Source organism: Cebus imitator, unplaced genomic scaffold, assembly GCF_001604975.1.
Source record: "Cebus imitator isolate Cc_AM_T3 unplaced genomic scaffold, Cebus_imitator-1.0 Scaffold24, whole genome shotgun sequence".
NCBI classification, from domain to species: domain Eukaryota; kingdom Metazoa; phylum Chordata; class Mammalia; order Primates; family Cebidae; genus Cebus; species Cebus imitator.
This window is the reverse complement of record NW_016107339.1, coordinates 12,898,104-12,910,173: the sequence shown is the minus strand read 5'-3', so window position 1 is coordinate 12,910,173 and position 12,070 is coordinate 12,898,104. Positions and strand designations below refer to the sequence as shown.

The 12,070-nt window shown below is 48.8% G+C and overlaps 2 protein-coding genes across 3 annotated transcripts; both read right to left on the bottom strand.

Moving 5' to 3' along the window:
- Positions 1-1,546: 1,546 nt before the first annotated feature.
- Positions 1,547-5,965, bottom strand: DAXX (death domain associated protein). 2 transcript variants are annotated; one of them, XM_017522677.2, is made up of 8 exons: positions 5,819-5,965; positions 4,670-4,928; positions 3,688-4,519; positions 3,332-3,543; positions 2,949-3,177; positions 2,315-2,792; positions 1,933-2,155; positions 1,547-1,732 (listed from the first exon to the last, which is right to left on the bottom strand). In XM_017522677.2, the coding sequence occupies exons 2-8, from the start codon at positions 4,874-4,876 to the stop codon at positions 1,673-1,675; spliced, it is 2,241 nt and encodes a 746-aa protein (XP_017378166.1). In that variant the 5' UTR covers positions 4,877-4,928; positions 5,819-5,965; the 3' UTR covers positions 1,547-1,672. The 2 variants fall into 2 exon arrangements, with proteins under 2 accessions (XP_017378166.1, XP_017378167.1); XM_017522678.2 differs by having other exon boundaries at positions 4,670-4,925.
- Positions 5,966-6,822: 857 nt separating this feature from the next.
- SMIM40 (small integral membrane protein 40) lies at positions 6,823-11,762 on the bottom strand. The gene is made up of 2 exons (XM_037736416.1): positions 11,433-11,762; positions 6,823-6,884 (listed from the first exon to the last, which is right to left on the bottom strand). The coding sequence occupies exon 1, from the start codon at positions 11,709-11,711 to the stop codon at positions 11,472-11,474; it is 240 nt and encodes a 79-aa protein (XP_037592344.1). The 5' UTR covers positions 11,712-11,762; the 3' UTR covers positions 6,823-6,884; positions 11,433-11,471.
- Positions 11,763-12,070: the final 308 nt, after the last annotated feature.

Here is a 12,070-nt window from a genome sequence, read left to right as displayed (position 1 = left end):
CCCAACCTAGATCTTCTGAGTTATAATCTCACAGGTGTGGACAGTATGTAGACTTATACAAATCCTTAGTTTAGTCCAGTCTGGTTAAAAACGACTATCCCAGAAGAATCCCCACCTCTGTAACAATAAGAAAGCTGACATTTACTTTATGATGTTGAAACTAGAACGCATGCCTTTTGAAAATTAAAATGAGAAAACAGAAAAAAAAAGTAAGATAAAAAATGGTGGGCTGAAGCTATTGAGCAGCAGTTTTTCATAAAAGTCAATTTAAAAATCTGTATATCATTTCAGATAGAATAAAAATACAGTAAAGATAATGAACATCAGTTTGAAGTCACATAACTGGTTTTTATCTTGGCCTCATTTTGTACAATAATATAAAAACAAACACAGTTAATGGTAGTTCTTGGAGATAATTACTTGGTTTTGAATTTCAACCCCATCACTTTCTGTGATATCTTGTGCTAGTTAACCTCAGGGTCTTCAACTACAAAACTGGGATAATAGTAGTGCCTACTTTATAGAATTATGAGATATATTTTTTAGTAAACCATAAATGAAAAGAATACTGTTCAGTGCTTGGCATGCATTTGGCAAGTGTAATCTGTGATCATCTTCCTGGAAAACATGTTTCTACATATAGTAGATACCAAAGTTTAAATCATCTAGGACTAAATCCTGACCATGCCATTTACTAAATGCCATGTTTCACTTGCAAGCTCTGGTCAAAGATGGGGAATAGAGCAATTATAAATCTAACGGAGGCTGGTAGAGTGGAAAATGCAAGCCAGGAGCTAGGAGCTGTGATGCTTTGCTCCTCAAAGTGTGGACCATGATGCTTTAGGAGCATCCACATAACCTGGGATCTCGTTAAAAGGCAAGAATCTTCAGTCTCACCCCAGACCTACTGATTCAAAATCTGCATTTTAACAAGATCCCTAGGTGACTCATAACACAATCAATTTTGAGAAATACTGCTTTAATGTTTCAGGTCCCGGTAAGGCAAATGCTGGAGAAACAGTGTAACTCAGAGCAAAAACTACAAAACAAAAATAGAATCCTCCAATGGTGGGTAAAGACAGTTACAGGGTAAACCCATTGACAGGTAAGTGACAGGTAATTTTACAGAGACAGAGCCAGTAAATGGAATTCTGGAAGAGAAATTTTTGCTATCCAAGACTGTTCTGCAGGGTCAGTTCACTTCAAAAGATCTGTATTCCTAACCAGAGAAGTCAAAACACAGAGCAAACTTAGAAAAACATAGCTGAAGTCAGGTAGCATGATGCCTCCGGCTTTGTTTTTTTCTGTTTTGTTTTGTATTGTTTTGCTTAGGATTGTCTTGGCTATGCGGGCTCTCTTTTTGTTCCACATGAAGTTGAAGGTGTTTTTTTCCCCAATTTTGTGAAGAAAGTAAATGGTAGCTTGATGGGGATAGCGCTGAATCGATAAAATACTTTGGGTAGCATGGTCATTTTCACAATATTGATTCTTCCTAACCATGGGCATGGAATGTTTTTCTTTTTTTTTTTTTTTTTTTTTAAATAAGTTTTTTTTTTTTAAAGAAACACCAACAGGGGATTAGCTCAGTCCATCCCTTCCTCAGTCATCTGCTTCCCACCATCCTCCAAATGCTATCCCAAAACATTTTGGAGGCAGGGAGAATGGGAGGCAGCTAATCAGAGTCTGAGAGCACGATGATCTCCTCTGGATCGCACTGTGTGGCCACACTCGTCTGCAGGGGAGTGAGAGACAAAGAGTCAGAGAGATATGGAGTACAGGGGAAAAGAAACAGATGGGAGGATTTAGAGGATAAAACGTGGGTGGGAAACAGGGAGAGAGAGGATGTGGAGGGTGAAATATTCAGATAGAGCAGCTGAAACAGACAATGAAAAAGAACAAATTATCAGAGCAAACCCAGCCTCCCCTTCTTACCTTGTAAGTACCAGGCCGGGGAGGTTGTGCCTGGGGGGTTTGGGACAGCCGGGCTGGAGAAGGGACGCAGAGGGAGCTGGTCACCAGGCCATGGCTGGGAGAGTCTACCCTCGTGGAGGAATCAGCAACCGGAGCCGAGGAAGCCAAGGGGGAAGGTGGGCTGGGCAGGGTACATATCTTTTTCCCATTCTTCTCATGCACTGACCTTTGCCTTTCCAAATAGCTAGGAACAGAAACATAAATATGTAGAGGGGTACGGGAAGACAGGCTGGAGGGAAGCAGTCCAGTCTCTCCCAACAGACTCAGTCCCCCCATATTCCTCTCCAAAAGTCCCCTGCAATCCCTCCTTGCAAGGGACTCTTCCTCCTCCTGTTGTTATTACCTGTTTCCCAATGGCCCTGATCCTGTTTGCATCTTCTCCTTCCGAGATTTTTTGCAGGGGGGCCCAGAATCTCCCCAGTTATGAGGAGAGACGCCTCCATTGAAGGAAGTAGAAGATACCGTGCCTGACCCATTCTCTAAGACAGTGGTGGAGGAGTCCTCTGACTGCTTCCTGGAAGAGGAAATGTCCGTCTCCACAGAGGAAGGGGTGGTATCCAGGGGCAAAGCTTCAATCTCTAGCTCAAAGAGCTGAGACATAGGGCTTTCTTCCTCCAGGGTCAACTCCTCAGGCTGTTCTCCATTGCTTTCAGCATCTATGCTGGAGGGGGCCAGGGGTTCTTCTGACAGTAGTGATGGTGACACTGTGAGTCCTTTGTTTTGCTCCTCCCCTGAAGACCTGCTGATCTCTTTGCCAGGTTCCAGGTTCTTTTCAGTAGAGATTTGTGGTGAGGACATGGGGCTCCTGTCTCCACCTTTATCTGGAAAAAAGGAAAACGGGAGAGGGTAGCTTGAGAATAAGGGAAAAAAAATACTGCTGAGAGGACACTAGGAGGAGGAAGGAAAAGGTCTCAAACAGGTGGCTCATGCCTAACAAAACAGAAATGACAGGTGAGGATAATGTTCCCTTGACTTACCTGCTTCTTCCTCTTCCTCTTCCTCTTCCTCCTCCTCATCGTCCTCCTGACCATCCTGAATCTGTTCCAGATCCTCCTCCTCTTCAGAATCTGTGGCCTCCTCCTCCTCCTCTTCTTCCTCCTCCTCCTCCTCCTCCTCTTCCTCCTCATCACTTTCCTCATCATCTTCGTCATCTGTCTCAGCTCTGGAGGTGGAAGGGCACCCCTGGGATGCCATTCCACTAGGGCCCTGGGGACAAAGAAGTTTCTCTAAGGAATCCCTTGCCCCAGAGGGTTTGATTCTTGCATTCCTTTTCAGACTCCCCCATCAGTCAACCTGGACTCCCTGGTGGCCAGTGCAGGGGAAGGAGAAAGTCTCTCTGAAGGCTGTACCCCATCCACACCTCACCAGAATCCAAGGAGGCATTGGGGATGTCTGCAGAGTAGGAACAGGTGCCTTGGAGCCGAGCTCTTCTCTTTTTTCTCTCGCCCTCCTCACTTTTGTCTTGCAACATTGCATATTTGGAGATGACCTCATCCAACCGACTCATAGCCAAACTCCGGTTTTCCCGAAGGCGCCGGGCCAACACAGGATCTGATAGCGCAGGGTCAATGCCTACGTGGGAAGACATAAAGTCAGAGCACTCAGCCCTTGAAGGGCCTAGAGGAGTACAAACCCTAGAAAGGACTAGAGAGATGCCCCATCCGCCTCATACCTGACATATAAAGGTCACTGACAGGCATCCCACTAACCCCCTACCTGGCCTATAGTCATCTGTGAGGTGGCAGCCAAAGTTGTAGATGAGATCGAGGTGCCGTCGTTCCTGTAACCTGATGCCCACATCTCGGAAGGCATCCTGAGCCATGAGCTGGAGTTGCTGTCGGGGGAGGCCAAGGCTGTGGCGAGCAGCTGCCTTCTCCACAGCCCGAAGCACATCTCCATAGTCAGGGAAGGTATCAGGCCCTGGCTTGTTGATGAGCCGCTCAATGCGCCTGTTAACCTCTGGATAGCGGGTGCCACGGTAGGGGATGCGCTGCTCTATGACACGGCCCGTCAGTGAAGAGCAGTCTTTCAGCTCACATAGTCGCCCAAAGAGGCGGATCAGCTTACGCTTCAAGCGTGCCTCCTGCAGGTATGTGGAGTCTGGGTCGTCCAATTCTGAGAGATCCAACTCCTTTTCCTGCAGCCGCCGGATCTCTGCCACATAGAGCGCCAGCAGCTGCTCCAAGCGCTGAATCTGCCGCCGGGAACCACGGGTCCTTGGGGCCTCAGAGGCAGTGTTTTCAGCATTTGTGGGGTCCAAGGAGAGGTGTGTGGGAGGGTTATTCCCAGAAGGCTCATTGGAGGTGGTGACAGCAGGGGCCAAGTTCAGCTTCTTTTTGGCTGAGTGGGCCTTGAGAACAGTGCAGAGCTCATTAATGTAGACATAGAGCTTAGCTGGCCGGCTCTGGGCCCGAGATAGGACCCGAGAGAGGATGTTGCAGAACTCCGCCGAGGCCAAAAACAGAGAGTGGGCACGTTGCTGCCGGTTATAGAGGAACGGGACCACCTCAGGGTGGTCTGCTGTCTGCGTCTTACAAAGTTCAAGGAACTGGAAAGTTCAGGGGAAGAAGGGAGTGGAAGAGAGACAAGGGAAGGGGTTGAGAGAAAGGGGTGGTGGGGTTAGTGGGAAAGAAAGGACAGGAGAGCCAGTCAGCCATCCCCCTCCCTGGGGTACAAAAATCTTCCCGCTAAAGCTCACCTCTTTGAACAGCTTCTCATTCTCCAACTTGTAGCATTTCTTGCCTCCCGAACTACTGCGTCCTCTGGCCCCATGAGGCTCAGAGGAGGTAGGGGCTTCTGCCTCAGGTGAGGCCTCGCTGGGGAGTGGGTGGGAGGGCCCTGGCTGAGCAGCTGCTTCATCTTCATCATCATCATCCAGCACAATGATGCTGTTAGCGGTGGCCATGGGGGATCAAATCCCCCTGACGGAGGAAGTGGTGGGGATTTCAGAATTCCTGCTGGAAGGGGATGGGGCCTCAGAATGAGCCCCTCCAGCATTGCCCCATCCCTTCACCTCACACATTTTCCGAACTCCTTGGGTTTCAGTAACATCCATCCCTGACCAAAACTATCTTCACCACCTAATTTCAATAACCATTAGTTCTATATGCTTTTCGGGCCCTTCAAGTGGTGTGGGGAGGGCAAACCACCCCAACACCACCCTCATAAGTTGCCACCCTCTGCTCCACCCCTCACGTCCATTTCCGGTCTTTCAGTCGCGTCTCTCCACTATTTCTCAGAGTTGGCAAGTTGCGTCTTCCTCCCGCACTGCACCCCAAATCGTCCTGACACCCCCTTGCACAGATAACACACTCCTATGGGCGCCACCTTATGTATTTGCCACCTCTGTCCTCAAACACGTCAACCCCACACCCACCCCATCCTGAATGATCACCCCAACTTCTAGACTCTCTGAGGCGAAAGAGGTTCCCTCCCAACAGTCCGTTCTCTTTTCCCCTCCTTGAACTGGCTCCATATTTCACCCTCTGATGAGTCTCCTCAAACTGGGGCTTCAGGTTGAAGATATTTTACTCCAAGTCCCCTCCCTCTCACCCCACCCTAATTTTCCCCATTCTCTCTGTGACCTGTAACTGATCAAAAGTCCCTCCCGCCCCTCACGCTGCGTTCTCCCGATTCCTCTTAGATCCCAACCCTGGGTCGGGCAGGTCCGGTAGATGCGCTTCCCGCCAAATCCCCCTCCCCCAGTTCAGCCCCCGGCCGCCCCACTCCCTTTCAGGGATAGGAAGGTATCATAGCTTTCCCCTCAGACTCAATGCCCGGCTCTCCCCAATACCCTCCCCCGATACCCCCGCCCCCGCCTCTGGTCCCCGCACCGGCCGGCCCCCACCTCAGAAACGGTCTCTCGAGGCGACCCTCGCGGCTGATCTCAGAACCTCTCATGGTTCCCTCCGCCTTCCTTCCCCCTCCCACCGCAGGCCCCACTACGGACCGGAAGTCACAGTTTCCGCCTACAGGAACTAAGCGCCGCCATATTGTCGTACGGAACCCAGTCTTCCTGTGGCCGGAAGTGGCAGTAGGCCCGCCCCGCGAACACCTTCAGTGCCGCCCACATAGTCAGCACTCCTTTCCAGTTCGGAGTTTGTCTCCCTCAACCCAGGCGACCCAAGGCAGCTGGGGGCCGCCATTTTGCCGTACGGCGCTGGCTAAACCTGGACTCCGGTGCGCAGCCAGTGGAGCTCTTTTCACCCGGTGCTTCTACGACTCTGCCAATCAGAAACTTCTTGCCTGGGGCCCAATCGCCGGCGAGTAGCGTGTGGGGAGGACAGAGCCTCCTTTTCAAGCAGGGGCAGGGGAACCGAACAGGGTGGATAAGGAACTGGGCTTTCCAAAGCTGCGCAGGGTTTCAGGGAAGGGCGGAAGTTTCTTAAAAGGAAAGTAAAACCTTTTTCTTTCAGCTGGGCTGTTGGCAAGCCTTCTGGCCCTGCTTTCCTGTCCCCCAGATTCCCATTTCCAAGGCTTATTCGGCTGCCCCTTCCCCTTTCCCCGCTAGGCGGCGCGCTCCTTGCCGCTGTCCAGCAGTTGCTTCCACTGCCAGGGTCTGCGTCTCCCGACCGTTATAACGCATGCATACAAATGAGCACAGCGCGCCATGCAGAAGTGTTGTTATTATTATTATTGCTACTGTTGTTGATTTGCTTTTCAAACTTCACCACAGAACTAATGGCCAACGAAACTGGTGGGACCTGAATGGTTCTGCTTCTCCAGAGGGGGTCCTCGAGGGGCCGTTTGTGCTGATCAGGAGGCCTTGCTTTGTCGTGGAGGCTCAGGGTCTGCGGATAGGCGGTGATGGGGTGGGACTTGGAGGAGAGTCTGTGCAAATTGCCGCTGCGAGGTCTGTGAGACGAAACGAGGCTCCTAAAATACCTGGGTCTCCGCCTCCTCTTCTGGGAGAGCTGAAAAAAGAATGGAGGATGAAGAAGCAGACTGACACTCGCCTCGTTGAGTTTAGGGAGACTGTAGGGTCTCTTGGAGGCAAGGCTGGTTCCAGAGGTGAGCTTATGAGGAAACCAGAAATGTTAACAGGGTCTCAATCGCTAAGATTCCCACTTTCACAACATCTTGCCACTTAAATAGGGCCACAGAGGTCCTTAGATCCCTAACGCTGAGTCTCAGAATGTCAACCATCCATTAAACAATCCCACATCACTTCTCTCCAGTCGTCAAAGTCTACAGCTTTCAAAATGGGAACATAAAACTCTCCGAGGGGACTGGGACTTGGGAGATGTAAGGGATTTAATTTCCAGAACCTCAACTTTCCCAAAATTGGTCTTCCTAAGGAAACACTTGCGATATAGCTTCTCATTCTTCACTTCTCCTTTTACAATAGAGTCACCCTCTTAAGAGAGAGAGAAAAAAAGTATACTTCCTCCCCCTTCAAAACTATAGTTCTCAACCATGAAATCTCTGGGGTAATCTTACCTGTTTAAAATAAAGGGACAAGTACCCCGTTTCTTTCACCAGGGCACCATGAACACCTATGTTTTTCCTTTCTTTTTCTTTTTAAAGACAGATCAGCCGGGCACTGTCGCTCATGCCTATAATCCCGGCACTTTGGGAGGCCTAGGCGGGTGGATCACTTGAGGTCAGGAGTTCAAGACCAACCTGGCCAACATAGTGAAACCTCATCTTAAAAAAAAAAAAAAAAAAAAGTACAATCTTTATACTGTTTGAACATTCTGTTCCCATAATAATTGTAACAGTAGCTCCTCCCAGAAGACTTTTTAACAACTAGAAACTTACAATCACAAGAAAGATATTTTTCATCACCATTAACATATATGTTTAGGCAGAAAGATATAAAAGATTGGTCAATAAAGGACCTTCAAGTATAAAAGTATAAAGTTTGGCAGGGCACGGTGGCTCACGCCTGTAATCCCAGCTACTTGGGAGGCTGAGGAGGGTGGATTACTTGAGGTCAGGAGTTCAAAACCAGCCTGGCCAACATGGTGAAACCCCGTATCTACTAACAATACAAAAAAATTAGCTGGGCGTGGTGGTGAACGTCTGTAATCCTAGCTACTTGGGAGGCTGAGGCAGGAGAATTGCTTGAACCCAGGAGGCAGAGGTTGCAGTGAGCCAACATCACGCCACTGCATTCCAGCCTGGGTGACAAATCAAGACTTCATCTCAAAAATAAATAAATAAATAAAATAGAATAAAATAAAAGCATAAAGTCTGTGGGGAAGTGGAATGGTAGTAGGAGTTCAAGGAGAAAAGAAATGATAAAAGAAGAAAAGGAATGATTCCCAACTGGTAAGAACTTATTTATACTTTTTTTTTTTTTTTTTAAGACAGAGTCTTGCTGTTGCCCAGGCTGGAGTGCAGTAGCACAATCTCAGCTCACTGCAACCTCCCCCTCCCAGGTTTAAGCGATTCTCCTGCCTCAGCCTCCTGAGCAGCTGGGATTATAGGTGCACACCACCATGCCTAGCTCATTTTTTGAATTTTTTCTTTTTTCTTTTTTTTTTTAGTAGAGATGTGATTTCACCATGTTGGCCAGGCTGGTCTCAAACTCCTGACCTCAAGTGATCTGCCCACCTTGGCCTCCCAAAGTGCTGGGATTACAGGCCTGAGCCACCGAGCCAGGCCTTATTTACACATTTTTTTTTTTTTTTTTTTGAGATGGAGTCTCGCACTGTCGCCCAGGCTGCAGTGTAGTGGCACAATCTTGGCTCACTGCAGTCTCCGCCTCCTAAGTTAAAGCAATTCTTCTGCCTCAGCCCCCCAAGTAGCTGGGACTACAGGCGTGTGCTGTAAAAAAATTAGCCATGCCCATCTAATTTTTTTGTATTTTTAGTAGAGACGGTGTTTCACCACATTGGCCTGGATGGTCTTGATCTCCTGACCTTGTGATCCGCCCACCTCGGCCTCCCAAAGTGCTGGGATTACAGGCATGAGCCACCTTGCTTGCCCTATTTATACATTTTTAAATGGTTAGTGGTGGGTAACAAGTTACTATGATATTTCTTTTTTTTTTTTTTTTGAGATGGAGTCGCCCTCTGTCACCCAGGCTGAAGTGCAGTAGCATGATCTCAGCTCACTGCAACCTCCACCTCCCGGGTTCAAGCAATTCTCCTGCCTCAGCCTCCTGAGTAGCTGGGATTTTAGGTGCTCACCACCACACCCAGCTAATTTTTGTATTTTTAGTAGAGATGGGTTTTTACCATGTTGATCAGGCTGGTCTGGAACTCTTGACCTCACGATCAGCCTGCCTTGGCCTCCCAAAGTGCTCGGATTACAGGCATGAGCCACCGATATTTCAATTCCTCTGGACGATAAATTGTTTTATTTTATTTTATTTATTTTTTATTTTTATTTATTTTTTGAGACGGAGTCTCGCTCTGTTGCCCAGGCTGGAGTGCAGTGGCCTGATCTCAGCTCACTGCAGCCTCCGCCTCCCAGGTTCAAGCAATTCTCTTGCCTCAGATTTCCTGAGTAGCTGGGATTACAGGCACACCTGGCTCATTTTTGTATTTTTAGTAGAGACGGGGTTTCACCATGTTGGTCTGGCTGGTCTCGAACTCCTGACCTCATGATCCGCCCACTTCATTCTCCCAAAGTTCTGGGATTACAGGCCTGAGCCACCCCTCCCAGCTAATTGTTTTATTTTAAAATGTGGGGCCAGGCACGGTGATTCACACCTGTAATCCTAGCACTTTGGGAGGCTGAAGCAGGAAGATCACTTGAGGTCAGGAGTTTGAGACCAGCCTGACCAACATGATAAAACCTTGCCTCTACTAAAAATACAAAAATTAGCCAGGCATGGTGGTGGGCACCTGCAATCGCAGCTACTTGGGAGCTGAGGCAGGAGAATCCCTTGAACTTGGGAGGCGAAGGTTGCAGTGAGCCAAGATTGTGCCACTGCACTCTAGCTTGGGCGACTAAGCAAGACTCCATCTCAAAAAATAAAAAAATAGGCCAGGCTTGGTGGCTTACGCCTGTAATCCCAGCATTTTGGCAGGCCGAGGCGGGTGGATTACCTGAGGTCAGGAGTTCAAGACCAGCCTAGGCAACACAGTGAAATCCCCATCTCTACTAAAAATACAAAAATTAGCCAGGCATCATGGCACACACCTGTAGTCCCAGCTGTTTTGGAGCCTGAGGCAGGAGAATTGCCTGAACCTGGGACTTGGAGGTTGCAGTGAGCCAAGATTGCACCACTGCACTCCAGCCTGGGCGACACAGCGACACTCTGTCTCAAAAATTTAAAAAATCACACACACACACAAACACAAAATAAAATGTGGCCAAATGCTATGGCTCACTGCCTATAATCCTAGCACTTTGGGAGGCTGAGGTAGGTGGATTGCTTGATCTCAGGAGTACAGACCAGCCTGGACAACATAGTAAGACCTCATCTCAATAAATAAATAGGCTGGGCTCAGTGGCCCACGCCTGTAATCCCAGCACTTTGGGAGGCCAAGGTGAGTGGATCACTTGAGGTCAGGAGTTCCAGACCAGTCTGGCCAACATGGTGAAACCTCCTCTCTACTGAAAATAAAAAAATTAGCTGGGCATGGTGGTGCACACCAGTAGTCCCAGCTATTTGGGGACCTGAGACAGGAGAATCACCTGAACCTGGGAGGCGGAGGCTGCAGTGAGCCAAGATCGCTGCCACACACTCCAGGCTGGGAGACAGAGGGAGACTCTGTCTCAAAGAAAAAAACAAAAAGGATTTCAGGACCAGCCTAGCCAACATGGTAAAACCCGTCTCTACTAACAACACAAAAATTAGTCAGGTGTGCTGGTGCACACCTGTGGTCCCAGCTCCTTGGGAAGCTGAAGCAGGAGAATTGTTTGAACCTGGGAGGCAGAAGTTGCAGTAAGCCAAGGCTGCACCACTGCACTGCAGCCTGGGCAACAGAGCAAGATTCCATCTCAATCAATCAATCAATCAAATGAATATTTTCAGTGTGCCAGAAGTACATCCTTCAGACAATTTTTATTTATTTTTATTTGTTTATTTATTTTGAGATGGAGTCTCGCTCTGTCACCCAGGCCAGGGTGCAGTGGCAGCGATCTTGGCTCCCTCCCAACCACCTCCCAAGTTCAAGCGATTCTCCTGCCTCAGCCTTCTGAATAGCTGAGGCAGGAGAATCAGGCGCCCACCAACTAGCCCGCCTAATTTTTGTATTTTTAGTAGAGACTGGGTTTCACCATGTTTGCCAGACTGGTCTTGAACTCCTGACCTCAGGTGATCCATCTACCTCGGCCTCCCAAAGTGCTGGGATTACAGGTATGAGCCACCGTGCCTGGCCACAATTTTAATGTATGATAAAATTTTTAGATACCTACTTAAAGATATGTGAAGGAGTATATACTTTTTCAAAATTATTCCCCAAGTATAGGTGCAGAATTTAAGACTGCTGCTGCCATAAGCTATCCAAGCATCTCCTCCACAGCTCCCAACACTCCCATTTCTCTCCTGTCTCCCTTCTCACCTCCTTGGCGAGGAAAGAGGATGTTTATAGGAAAGGTGGTCACAATTCCAGCTCCTCCTCCTTCTGAGGTGTCCCCAGGAGCCAGTCCCCTAACTTTGCCCATGGTAGTGGCCACAGCAGCATATAAGCAGCCTCCAGCATCAGCAGTGTCAGGAAGAGGGCCAGGAAGATAAAAAAAGCCTTGTCCAAGGCACGTCGCACGGGACCCCTGGGAGGAGAGGGACCCTGGGCAAATGCCAGGAACACATCCCCCTCGTCCACATCACCTTCCTCGGCCATACCAACTCACAATCAGACAGCTGGCTGGATCAGGGGGCAGGGATGGAAGGCCTTGCTCAGCACTGCAGGGATTAAGAGGTGTGGCTGTAGCAAGTCCTGCACCTGCCAGTCCTGACCCTAATTCCCACACCTAAGAGAAAAGAGACAGGGTCCTCTGAGCCTTTGGAACAATTATTTAAACATCCAGTGTGATGTGAAAGGTCTGGACTAAATGATCCATAAATTCCATTCAACTTTTTCATAGTATGATTCTGTGATTTGGAAACTGAAGGCCCAACATGGAGGCATAAGCTAGAACTGCCTGTCGCTCTGGGACTCTAGGCTCAAGGCTCAAAGTCTTGAGCCCCAACTGATAGTGA